We start from the raw sequence: 12,719 nt of genomic DNA, 5'->3' as shown, positions 1-12,719 counted from the left end.
CTTGTCTGTGATTAACATTTCCATCTGTGATTAAAAGTAGTAATTTGAAGATGAAATATCAAAGGGAAGATGAGTAATTAGTATAATGTGCATATTAGCCCAACAATAAAAACCTAAGTTCTGCACCACAGCTAGCAACAGAATGAACAAGTACCGTCCTGACGCATTGAAGGCAACAAATTCTGTATCGCTACATTAATAAAATGACTGCCTGTGACTTTAAACACAGGCACACTTGTACTTGGCTAGAGAGTGAACAATGTATTGTTACTATGAAGGATGCAGGAATAGAAATGAAGATGAGAGGTGCGATGATGATGACAGGGAAGAAGAGGTTAATATCCCCAGCATCTGATGGGGAACGATGTCCCTACCTCAGTAAGCTTGATAAGGGAATAGCTCCAGATCCACTGCCCAGGATCCCTCCTTTCCTCCCAGAGAGGAGTTTCTCCACCAGAGCCACATTCCCAGTGCGAGCAGCTTCCAGCAGTTCCTGGTCCTTCCCCATGGTCAGGAACCGAGCAGCCCCCGCGCACCCCGCCGCGCACCAGGAGAGCTACACCTGGGCCACAGCGGCCCCCTCGCTCCACAGAACGACCTCCCCTCCCCAGCCCCTGCCTCAGAGCAGAGCAGAGATTCCTGCAGTCCCTTCCAGACCAGCAGGAGCAGCAGCAGGAGGGAGGAGGAGAATCACCTCCTCCTAGTTTCACTGGATCATTTCTGGGTGGAGTGTGGAAGCGAAAGGGGGGAGGACGAGGCCAATAAAGAACCTCCCCCCCCGCTCCCATGCACACACCCCGAGCCCCGGCCCGGAGGACGGGGCGGGGGGCAGCGGGCAGCCTCGGCCCCCGTGCCCGGCCAGACCGAGGGGCAGAACGACCCTCACGGACGGACGGAAAAAGGGCGGGAGGGAAGGAGGGAGGGAAGGAGGGCGGGAGGAGGCGCAGCCCTGACTTGCCAGGCCCGTTGCTGGGGAGACGCGGCTGCCGCGCTCTCAGTGGCTGCCCGGGCTGGCTGCCCCCTCCGCCGCCGCGCAGGGCTCCGCTGCCGCCGCCCTCCTCCGCCTCCCGGACCCCGCCCCGCCGCCCCTCGCCACCGGCAGCGCCTGGCGCGCCACTGCGGTGCTGCGGGCCGGGGGGGGTGCGGGGACCGGCCTCCCCGCCCGGCCAGGTGCGGGGCCCAGGGCCCCGGCGGTGGCGGGAGCGCTCTGCGGGGCGGCCGCGCCCGCGGGTCCGGCCGCCGCAGGTGCGCTGGGGCAGCAGCTCCGGGGACGCGGCGCCTCCTGGCGCTGCGGGAAGGGAAGGGAGAAGCCGCGGGGGCGGGGCGGGGCGGGGAGTCCTCCCGCTGCTGAGGCGGCCGAACGCACCCCTGGGTGCGGCGAAGGGCGGGGCTGCGCTGCCCCGCCGGGGCAGGGAGCGCAGGGCGGGCCCCTGCGGGGCGCGGGCGGGTGGGCGGTGCGGGGCGCCCGCCCTGGGGCGGGTCAGCAGCCGGTGGGGCTGGGGCGGGGTTGAGGGGCGCGGCGTTGTGTCGGTGCGTGTGAGGAGAGGCTTTATCCCCATCCAGGGACCGGCCGGCAGCGATGGGAGCCTGCGTCCTGGAGCAGGGCAGTGTGGAGGGAAAGGAAAATCCAGGCGCCGCTGAGGTCGGGAGCAGAACCGTGGTGCTGGCTCGGCGGATCAGGCAGGCGGGTCAGGCAGGCGGGGTTACTCACGCCCGTCACACGCCGGGGTTGTGGCTTTGTAATGTTTCAGAGGAGGGATGTAACTAAATACATTTGGCGTCAGTGTCAGTCATGCCTTGTTCTGTTACATGTTTCAAACATGTAACTGTATGACTTTCGTGAATTGTATGACTTTTCTGAGCACCATTAATCCGAGCATTAATCATTCCTTATGGCTTTCCAAGTTCTTACAAGCTATGCTGAAGATACTCAGTGCTAGCCAGCATAGGCACTTACATCCTTGTTTAATGCACCAGGTGATATTGTGTGTACGTGTGAAGACAAATTTCAGCTCCATGTTCCTGCTTAGTAATTTGTGGCTGTGGAATCATAGGTAGAACAAGCAAATAGACCCCTTGTTGTTCCCCCTCTGAGATCAGCGGCGTCCTCCTGAGAACCGTGCTCACAAGGTGTAAAGCTCAAGCAATGACAAAGTAACATTGTGATAGGCAGGGCTTCGATGTTACATTTTCAGAGAGAGTGTTAATTACTGCAGACCTGTGGGACATTCAAGTCAGTGGAAAGATCTGTGTTGATTTCACAAATGATTGGGTTTGCTCCCTGTCAGTTTTATAGGTGTTTTCTTATTTTTATTACCTCATTAAACAGTTTTCATCTCTTAAAAATCAATGGAAATTTCTTTCTGGGTTGAATTTTCTCTTACAAAGGAAAAAAAAAAATCAATGTACATCTGTTGTTCCAATATACTTAGAAACATAGAATCATCAAGGTTGGAAAAGACCTTCAAGATCATCAAGTCCAACCATCTGCCTTACAACCCCTAACAACTAAACCATCTCCCAAAACACCATGTCCACCCATTTTTTTAACACCTCCAGAGATGGTGCCTCCACCACCTCCCTGGGCAGCCTGTTCCAATGCCTCACCACTCTTCCTGTGAAGAAATTTTTCCTAATATCCAGTCTAAACCTCCCCTGGTGTAACTTGACCCCATTTCCTTTTGTCCTATCTCTAGTCACCAGGGAGAAGAGGCCAACACCCACCTCACTACGACCTCCTCTCAGGTAGTTGTAGAGAGCAATGAGGTCTCCCCTCAGCCTCCTTTTCTCCAGGCTGAACAGCCCCAGCTCCCTCAGCCTCTCCTCAGAAGACCTGTTGTCCATATCAATAGTACAGCATCTATTCTTTTACCTAGAAAATGTAATTTACGTGGTTTGGCATTTTCAGGATGTGAAATGATGTCTTCTCCAATATTGTCAACAGGACAAGGAATTGAGCACTGGCATAAAATTACTAGGTGCAGAGACTCTTTAACCACAGCCTTTCTGATTGAGTCTGATATAAATAGCAATTTTAAGGCCTAATTCTGTGATCACAAGTGTTTCATTGTAGATTAAATAAATACATGTATAATCACATGAATTAGGATTTATGTTTTAAGTCCATAGTCACAGCAGTGGAAACAGTAATTTAAAGCTGGAGTAAAAACTTAACGTGTCTTGTTACCAGCCCCTTGATCATTAACTGATTCCAAAGAAGTTAGCCATTAGCTAAGAATACCCCTCAATTCTTCAGCTTCTTGATGTTTTCTGTTAAAGTAGCCATCATTTCCCTTTATTCATGTCTTGCATCTGATTTTGTATGCGATCTCATGCATTGCCTGATAAATACCTTCTCACATGTATCCTCTGCATGAACAGATGTCTTCAAGTTTGCTGAGAGCCTCTGAAGAGCTGCCAGTATTCTGTGAAGAGCTAATGGCAAAGCAGGGGTATGTGCACAAACCTGGCACTTGTGAAAAGTTAGATTAGAAGCAGATACTAAGGAAAACTCAGGTTTTTAAGAATTTGGATTGTTTATGGGGTTGGATCAGCAGATGGCAAATATGACTCAGTATAAACGTTACATAATGCTTTTTGGGAAAATATAATCTCAAGGCTGTGCTCTAATTGAAAAGATCATCCAGAACGCTGTTGTGGAACACTATGGAGAGTCAGGATAGAAATATCAATGGAGTAGCCAGCAGATTCAGGAAGATTTTATGAATGTAGTGAGGCTGAAACCACTCCAGTAAGCCCATCAGCCTAATGCTCCACAAAACTGAAAAGGCCAAACAGAGGATTTAGTTTCGTTAGCAAACAGAGCAGAAAACAGTTATTCCATCAGTCTGAAAAGTAAAAAGGAATTTAAGCAGCACCATGTAATGGAAGGGTTAAAATGGGTAAATTCTAAGGGCTATTGAAGCAAAGATCTCAGAACATGGGTTGGTCTCTTTCCAGAGGTTAAATTGGTGGTGGACTGTAGGAATCAAAAAAACATGCCAAGACTGAGTTGAATGTAAATGGTCAAACCTATTAGATCAAGTGGATTCTTTTGTGGTTTTAAGTGTCTTACATTCTTTGTTCTTGGTAACATCAGGACAACATTGTGGAGTGCTAAAAATTATATGTATGATAAATAAGTTAACTAGGCATAGAAATGTAGCTTTATAATTTGCAGCAGTTATAGATGAGAAAAATAATTTGTAAAACAGCCAAGAGATCTTTAAAAACATTGTATGCTTTTTGGGCAGTGCTGTTTCATACCACAGCAGAATTTTGATTCTATAATTTTAGTATTTGCGAAGACATTTTAAGTTATGACCACTGCAGCTGTCAGTGTCTAAGTGGCATCACAGTTTCAATCTCAAGATTTCTCTTAACACAACATATGCCTTACCTTCTGTTTTCTTCCATTTTCTAAAATACCAGAGAAAGCAGTTATCCTACCTAGAAATTCTTTATCTGTTTTTTAATTTGAAAGGAATGGGACTGACTGTAATAAGCAGGAACTTTGCTTAATGTTTTTACAATGCAGCTATCACCTGGCTTTGTTCTCATTTCAGGGTGCCAGCTTCTTAATTTCCTCCTACTGTAGCCTCCCATACTTAAAGGCAAACTAAATGGGTGGTTTCTAACACTGTGACTTTCCCCTCTCTATTTTCAAGCAGGAGTACAGAAGGGATGAGGAAAACTGAATTGCAAGTATTGAAAAAAAAACAAATCTGTGATCTTAAAAATAGTTGTGTAGAATAGAAAACATATTAACATAATTCAGGACTGTATATTATCAATTCTCTCATGTAAAGATATAAGGAATGTCTAAGATCCCTGTTACAAATTCTGAGGGATATTCTAAGAGAGCTCAAATCATCACATCATTTGGGCAGTAGAAAATAAATTAGCATTAAATTGACCTAATTATTATTCTTATTTTTGTATACCCATGATAAGTCAGGGACAAAAGCTACGAAGAGTCCAAAATAGTGTTATTTCTCATGCACCTAGGTGACAACAGTTTTCCAGGCTTGATATTGTCTTTTGCTCTTTACAGGATATATACATAGTGTAAAAAAAGGCACAGTGAACTTCAGACAACCATGTGTTTGCACTGCTCGTTTAGGAGATATCTAAACATCAGACTCAGAGGATAAGCCCAAAGTGGAGGTCCCAGGAGCACATCTGAGCCCTTGGTGCCAGGCGTGAATGCCCGTCATGTCCTGGGTCCCTGTTAGGGTGAAACCCAGATGCACATCACCCTTCCTCAGTGATCTGCTCAGATCAGTGGACAGGTCCTCAGTTGAAATAAGTGGGATGCACCACGATACTCACCAGCTGCTTAGTTTAGTTCTTGCCACTGAAATATGCTAAAGGACTGACATCCTCCTCCACTGTAAAAGAAAAGAATAGAAACTGAAGGTACTAAACCAACTCATGGAGAATGTAAAAACACCAAGAGTGCTGGGGTTTCAAAAGAGCACATGAATGCTTGCATTGAGCAGATTAAGTGGAACCTAAAGTAACATGTAAGGGGAAAAGCATTTTTTATTGCTTATCCCCAACAATCCTACCTCTGACTGTAGAATTCTGACTAGATCACAGCTGTAAACACTTGCTTTCAGAGATGTCATGGTGTAAATTTGTAACGGAAAGAACATGCAAGGAAATGGTCCCTTAGAAATGTTGCGCAGCAGCAAGGTGCTCTATCAGCATTTGCACTGACTGACCCCACTATATCATTCTCATGGGGCTCTGAACAAACTGAAGAAGAGGAAGAAATTAAACTATTAGTCTGTCACCCAGACACTGACCTGCAGAGTCATCTGAACATACCATGGGGAATGTGGTGTGTTCCCCAGAGGGCTGTAATGTCCCAATGCTTGAAAGTCTCTAGGGCATGCAGGCTGCAGGTTGTGTCTGTGCTGGAGAGCTGAGCCTCCAGAAATCAGTGATGGGATGGTACTGACTGTAAGTCAAATCTGTCTGCCATGCCATTTCTAGTGCAATTGCCATTTCACTCTGATTACAGATGCAAGATTAACTGGTACATCTATACATTTTTTTACATGTATTTCTCGTGTGACAGCCGGTGGGGTTAGCAGTGTAATTATTCATCCAATCCTTCTGCTCTGTCATAGGTTTACATCAGTTTGCTATCAAAATATGGCTCAGACTATTCTTCATGCGTTAGAGAGAAATGCAGAATCAAATGTGAATGCAAGTTGGTGCATGCTGATTAGGTGCCCAAATCCAGTGTGTGCTGACAGATACAATACGGTATTAAACCTTTGCCCGTACTGCTTAATGCTTGTTGTGATAACAAAATAACTTGTTTCTACCTTCAATATGTTGTAACCTCTTTCAGACTTTAAAATCATTTCCCCTTCTTGTCTTCCCTTTATGATATGTACAACATTGCCCACACATCAGATTTTGCCTGCCTGAAAGAAGGATCATAGAGAAATCTCAGCTGAAACGTGCTAGTGATGAGGGGCTGCAACTGAAAGTACAGACAGCTGTTAAAATTGTGTCCAAATGTTATCCTTGTCTCTTGAACAGAAGCATACAAGAATGCCACCACAGGGGAGCTAGTGCACTCTAAGGTGACAGAGTAGCTAGAGGTATTCTGCCAGTGGTTCCATTCTGTTTGTGTCTCTACTAATAGCAACATTTACACAGGAATAGATGTAGTGGTAAATCACTTCTCAGGATTAACAGAACTGGTTGAGCAAATGCTTATCGTACATCATTTGGGTAGGTTTATGCTTGTGGATACATGTTATGAAAACTAGTAATGCAGAATGCATTTGAAATTCCAACTGTGCTGCTCTGCATCACAGAGCTTCAGACCTCACTGGGTCCAGAAGAGAGAGTAGTTACTGGAAATGAATCATGCAGACAGAAGAAAATAGAACATATTTAGATAGTGATGTGGGAAGGCTCAGAACTGTCTATATGTGTTTAAAAGGTATAAATCTCAGACTGAGAGCTGGGTGGTAAGAGATTCATACAACTAGGAATAATAATAAGACATTCTGAAGAGGAAATAAATGACAGAGAAATTTATTATTAATGTTGCTTTGGGAATTAACATGGAAGCAAAAACACAAAGCACTGTTTGTGTTGGTTTGTTGTTTTTTTTCAAAAACCAAATTGATATAATGGATATAGTGCTGCCAAATATACAATGAAAAGCAATCTTCCACTACTTCTCTTACTAGCTGAAATTTACCAAATCTTTGCAAAATCTAAATTTGATAGTTAACAAAAATGATGCAGGTAGCTAACTTTGCACTGGATTCTTGGGTCTGGCCAGTTCTTTTTGAGTGAACAGAACTATTTGTGGTGAAAAAGTGGTTGTCCTTTCAACTATCAGGGCCTTTCTTTACAGATCAGGTCCAAAGGGTAAACTCAAGCTACAGTCCCATAAGAAAAGCTTTTCTTAAACAAACCAGTGAATAAAACCAACTTGTCTGGACCAGATTAAATTCTCCAAAGAGTCTGAAGGAACCTAAAATCAAACACTCCTGACATTAAAATAATGAGGTGGAAACTACTGTTTTCAATTGGCTTTGGTACTAGATGAGTGCAAGGAAGAAAATGTGATGCAAATAACTTTGAAGGGTCTTGAAGAGGAATTTTGAGAACTACTGAGCCTAATTTTCATGCCTGGAAAATTGGTAGCCATCTGGCTACATACAATGGAGAAGATTCAGTACAGGTTTTGGAGAAGCAAGTCTGGTCTTGTGTATCAGAGTTTTTTTGAAGGAGTCAAAGAGCATATGGAAAATGGCAATTACATCAGTAGATTGCAGTTAGCTTTCAAAAAGCTGTTGACAAGGTCTGTACTGAATACTTTTAAAGAAGCTAAACTGTTGTTAAGAAAGAGAGACAATTCTCTTGTGAATGGACAACTGGTTAAAGGAGGGGGGAAAATATAGAGGAATGCCTGGTTTTCACAATGGTGAGAGCTGTCAGGACAGCTGTGTAGAGGTCTCTCCTAGGACCTGCACTATCCATCAAACTCACAAAGACTCTCTGAAGTGAGTATAAAGTGAAGTAACAAAATTTTCAAGTGAAACAATAGGTTTCAGAACAGCTTGAACTAAAACTGAGTATGAAAGAGTACATCAAGGCACTGTTCTAGTAGACAGTAAAATACAATATTGACAAAAGAAAATAATTCTCTGTTGCAGCAAAGGAGAGAGATTTTGGATTTCCCTTTAACAGTTGCAAAACTGCTGTTACATCCCTGTAATCTCAAGTTATTTTGGATATTTCTATGAAGTTTTACGTTTAATGCTGTATGGTAATCAAAATGGCAAATAAAATAATTGGGAATTATTAGGAACAGAAATGAGCATTGTTATGTCAATGTATAAAACCACTGTGTTTGCCTTGTCTCAAAAAGATTACATCAGAACTAAGCAAGGTAGGGTAAAGAAGAGGTATAATCAGATGTATAGCACAGCCTTTGTATAACCTAAATAGACTAGGCCACTTCAGCTTTAAAAAAATTCCTACCATAGGGAGATATAAGAGAAGCATATAAAATCATAAGTGGTATGGAAAATGTAAATATAAAACCATCATCCATTATTTTTTCCTAAACAAAAACTAGGGAAACACAAAGAATTTTTCAGAGGACAGGCTTAAAATGCATTTATCTATTTTTTCACTCAAACATTTTAATTTAGAATAGGCATAGGGTTGCTTTGTGTTACGGTTGGTTCCATGTGCTTTTATTCTGAGAAATTACCTTTTAGCCTGGAGACTGCTCCCTGTGTTTGCACACTGACAGCAACAAAGCACAAGCAAGAGGTAGGTGAGCTTTGCTCATCATCTTGCTAATATATCTTGACTCGGGTTACTGCATTGTGTAAGAGTGTAGTTTTATGTAGTCTTCACATGTAAATTTAAATACACAGAGTATTGCCCTCTCTGGTTTTGTACAGTACACACACAACCACACAGCGATTCTGACGTTGAGGATACTTCTGCTGTATGCTAGGAGGAACTGATACCAAATTTGTCAGAGACAGTGATTTTATGAAGCTGGTATTTTGCTCCTAGCACAAGATTAGGCGTATTTTATTCAGTTAGCCCAACGGTAAAAAGGTTCTTCATTTCTAATTACTTCTCCAAGCCCCACAAAACAGCATTCTAGAGTGTTTATTAAAATTTGAAAGCTAATCCTGTACTGCCTAGGGAAGAAAGTTATTGCTTTTTTTGCATGAGAGGACGTGGTTATGCAGTTAATTTCTAAATCTCATTTATCTTTTTTATAACTGGATTATGCAGGAAAATATTAGCATGAGTAATTTTTTTGCTAATGTGACAACTCATTTTCAGCCTTCAGACAATACAATAGATTTTGGTCAAAAGTAGTAATTGGTAAAGTCTACAGCTAAACCAGCCAATTCATTTGATTTACTCTTATTATTTATCTGAAGATGAGTATCGTCCTCTGGCAAAGAGCCCTACTAATTTTAATTCAGCAACTAAGTTAAAGCTAAGATTTGAGAGGCAGAAACATGCACAAACAATATTAAATTTAACAAAAATGTGTTAAGAACACAACAGCATACTGACCTACTCCAGTAGCAAAGGTAGCAGAGAGGATTACAGGAATGCCAGAGTATCCATGACACTCATGTAACTGGAGCTGATTCAGCAAAACACAGATTTGCTGTAGAAGCCAAGTCAATTTCTTTTGTTTCAGGTAGGATTCTTTCTACATCAGATCATCTCTTCTAGATATTTTGAATCTTTTTTGTACATTTTCTTATGTACCTGATCTAATGTACATTATGTATACATGTGTTTATGGGATCTAAATACTCATACCACCTGATTTAGTATTCAGCATGGCTTTATTTATTGTGCATTTCTCTCTTGCCACAATTGTTAAACTTCCTTTCATAAAAATTCTCTTTTCTACTTCCATCTCTTCTTTAATATCACTTCATATTTCTCATAGAGAAGATTAGTGTGGTTGTAGTGAGAATGTGCATTGTGTTTACAACATGTTTGAGTTGCAGCTCTGCCTCATCCTTTTCTAAGTATGTGAAGCTTCAGTTAACTTCAGCTGGTAACTTCACCTCCAGTGCTTCAGAACCTCAGATTCTTCTGGCAGGCCCATTTCCGATGGATCTCAGGATAGGACTGTGAGTGAGATTGCACACTATCTGATACAACTACCCTAGTATTCATAGAATCATAGAATGGTTGGGGCTGGAAGGGACATTAAAGATCATCTAGTTCCCATCTTCCTACCGTGTGCAAGGACACCTTGCACTAGGGCAGGCTGCTCAAAGCCCCATCCAGGCTGGCCTTGAATACTTCTAGGGCTGGAGCATACACAACTTCTCTGGGCAACCTTTGTCAGTGTCTCACCACCCTCACAGTGATGAATTTTTTCCTAATGTCTAAGTTTACCCTCTTTCGGCTTAAAACTGTTACCCCTCCCTTGGACTGGCTCCAACAGCTCCTATCCTCATGCTGGGGGCTCCAGACCTGGAGACAGTGCTCTAGGTGGGGGTCTCACAAGACTGGAGCAGAGGGGGAGAGATCACTTCCCTGGCCCTGCTGGCCACACTTCTTTCAATGCAGCCCAGGACACAGTTGGCTTTCCGGGCTGCAAGCACACATTGCCAGCTCATGTTGAGGTTTTCATCAACCAACACTCCCAAGTCCTTCTCCTCAGGGCTCTTCTCTACCCAGCCTGTAACTGTGCTTGTGATTTCACTTTATGTAGGCTCTCTTGATTGGCACAAGCAGTTTCCAAGTGTCCTTAAAGTGAGGGGGCATCAACAAAGTGGGAGATGATGGCAATAATACTCAAATGGCAGTGTTTGTCAATTAGTAGTCTGCCACTACATACAGTATGGTGTTGCTCCATGTACAAGTTTCTATCACCAGATGGGAAAGAAAAAAAACCCAAAATCTATAGCCTCTACATTACTAATTGCCATGACATAAACATCTTGATTTTGACCCCAGTAGCTATAAAGGCAGCCATGATGACATTAAGGATGACAACTATTCAGCCAGATAGGAACAACTGTTTGTGAATAAGGTGCCCAGAATTCATTGTAATGTATTTTTTTCCCTACACTTACTTGAAATACCATCCCTTTCTTCTCCTTCCTGACAGCAGTGACTTACAGTAGCTAAATCAGGGACGTGTTTTGCATAATGAAAAGGCAAAAGAGATTAACTCTACATTGTCTTTGCCTGTTGAAATATTTTGTCAAGTCCCATTTCAAGGACTATTTTAAAATCTTCTTAATATTATGACTTTGAAGGAATACTTTTCTGTTGCATAAGCTGAAAACACTTATAATAATTGCAAAGGAAAGTTTTAAAACCTCAGCATTCAGGTCATGACCACTCCTGGATATACCTTCAGAAGAATATAAGCTGGAAACTTAACTTGCAGTTTTCCTTAAGAGTTACATGTTTCCAGCTGTTAGCAAATTGGAAGGATTTAGGATCCAGTTAAAGAAAATAGCTCTGATATTGCTTTAAATAATTGCTCAATGACTGCAGTTTACCATATTTCTTGCATTACTCCTAGATAAGAAATTAAATGTCTGGAGATGATAACATATTTTAATAAAAGTGGCTGAGATTGTGTTTGTGTCCAGCATATTGTCAAACTCTGCAACATGTTCTTAGTATGTGGCATTGCAGGATGGTACTTGAAACTCTCCACCATACCTATCCTGAATTGCAGTCTCTTATTAGAATCAAATTTAAAAATAAGTGGAAGGAACAAACCACATTAAGATTCCAGAGGAATGAAAAGACATCTGCTTTCTACGCTATTTTCTCTAACTATTTGACAAAAATAAAGCGACCCCTTTCCTACAGTTAATTTTATAGTTTGCTCTTCTCTCTGCTTAGTCATTCTGCCTGTGAGGTTTTGAAAAGCCAAACAGGATATAAAAAGAAATTACTCCAAATCACTTACATGCACTATAGTGTTAATATAAACTATCTTATTATATTTCCATCTGGTGAAGATCAGTAAGGTCAGCATTTGTAAAGGAATTCATTTGGTTATCCCCAAAGAAACATAGGAAACCTCTATATATCATCCTTTTACTAAAAATATGTAGAATTAAAATCAGGGTGTTTTTTTCTATTTAGCAAAGAAACTGAGCAAAAAAAGATTGATTACATCAAGGTGGAGTTGTTCATCTACGCAGTGACAGAAAAACCAGAAACATTTCCTGAACTTTTTAACAGATGAAGCCCTACAAACATGATAAACATTTTGCTATGAAAGGGACAATATGTGCAAAAATGTATTTAAACATAAAAGGGGGAATAAGGTCTCCTAATAATGTTCATGCAGTTAATACAATTTATTTAAAGAGGAAAAAATTAATATGCTCTACAGAAGGCAGCAGAAACAAAGATAAGCTATCTAAATTGAAAGTGAAAAATTCTGATTTAAAATCATGTTAAGAAGTTAATCATCAAAAGCTTATAAAACCCCCAAATTGTATCCGGACATTTTCTAGTTTAGTGAGACTGGTCAAGAGTCAAGAAACAAGGACAATCTGGTGCCCCCAAGGAAACGAAGCCACAAGTGACTTCTCGGACTGCCACCTAGTGGTGGCCATGTGAGGAGAGTGCAGCTCACCATGTTTTCTTGCTGCTTAAAAAGAAAAACGACTGAAAAATTCGTAATTCTGAGAACTGGTTAAGCG

The 12,719-nt window shown here is 42.0% G+C and overlaps 1 protein-coding gene across 10 annotated transcripts in view; it reads right to left on the bottom strand.

The window, feature by feature from the left end:
- Window positions 1–796, bottom strand: part of ANKS1B (ankyrin repeat and sterile alpha motif domain containing 1B) — a 432,033-nt gene extending 431,237 nt beyond the window's left edge. For all 10 annotated transcript variants that reach the window (XM_051612894.1, XM_051612912.1, XM_051612951.1 and 7 more), the window contains exon 1: window positions 375–796. In XM_051612894.1, coding sequence (XP_051468854.1) covers window positions 375–508 — 134 coding nt within the window. In that variant the 5' untranslated portion in view covers window positions 509–796. The remainder of the gene's footprint in view (window positions 1–374) is intronic.
- Window positions 797–12,719: the final 11,923 nt, after the last annotated feature.

Source organism: Apus apus, chromosome 1 (assembly GCF_020740795.1).
Source record: "Apus apus isolate bApuApu2 chromosome 1, bApuApu2.pri.cur, whole genome shotgun sequence".
NCBI lineage: Eukaryota > Metazoa > Chordata > Aves > Apodiformes > Apodidae > Apus > Apus apus.
Note: the sequence above shows the minus strand (reverse complement) of the source record. Positions and strands in the feature narration are given on the sequence as shown.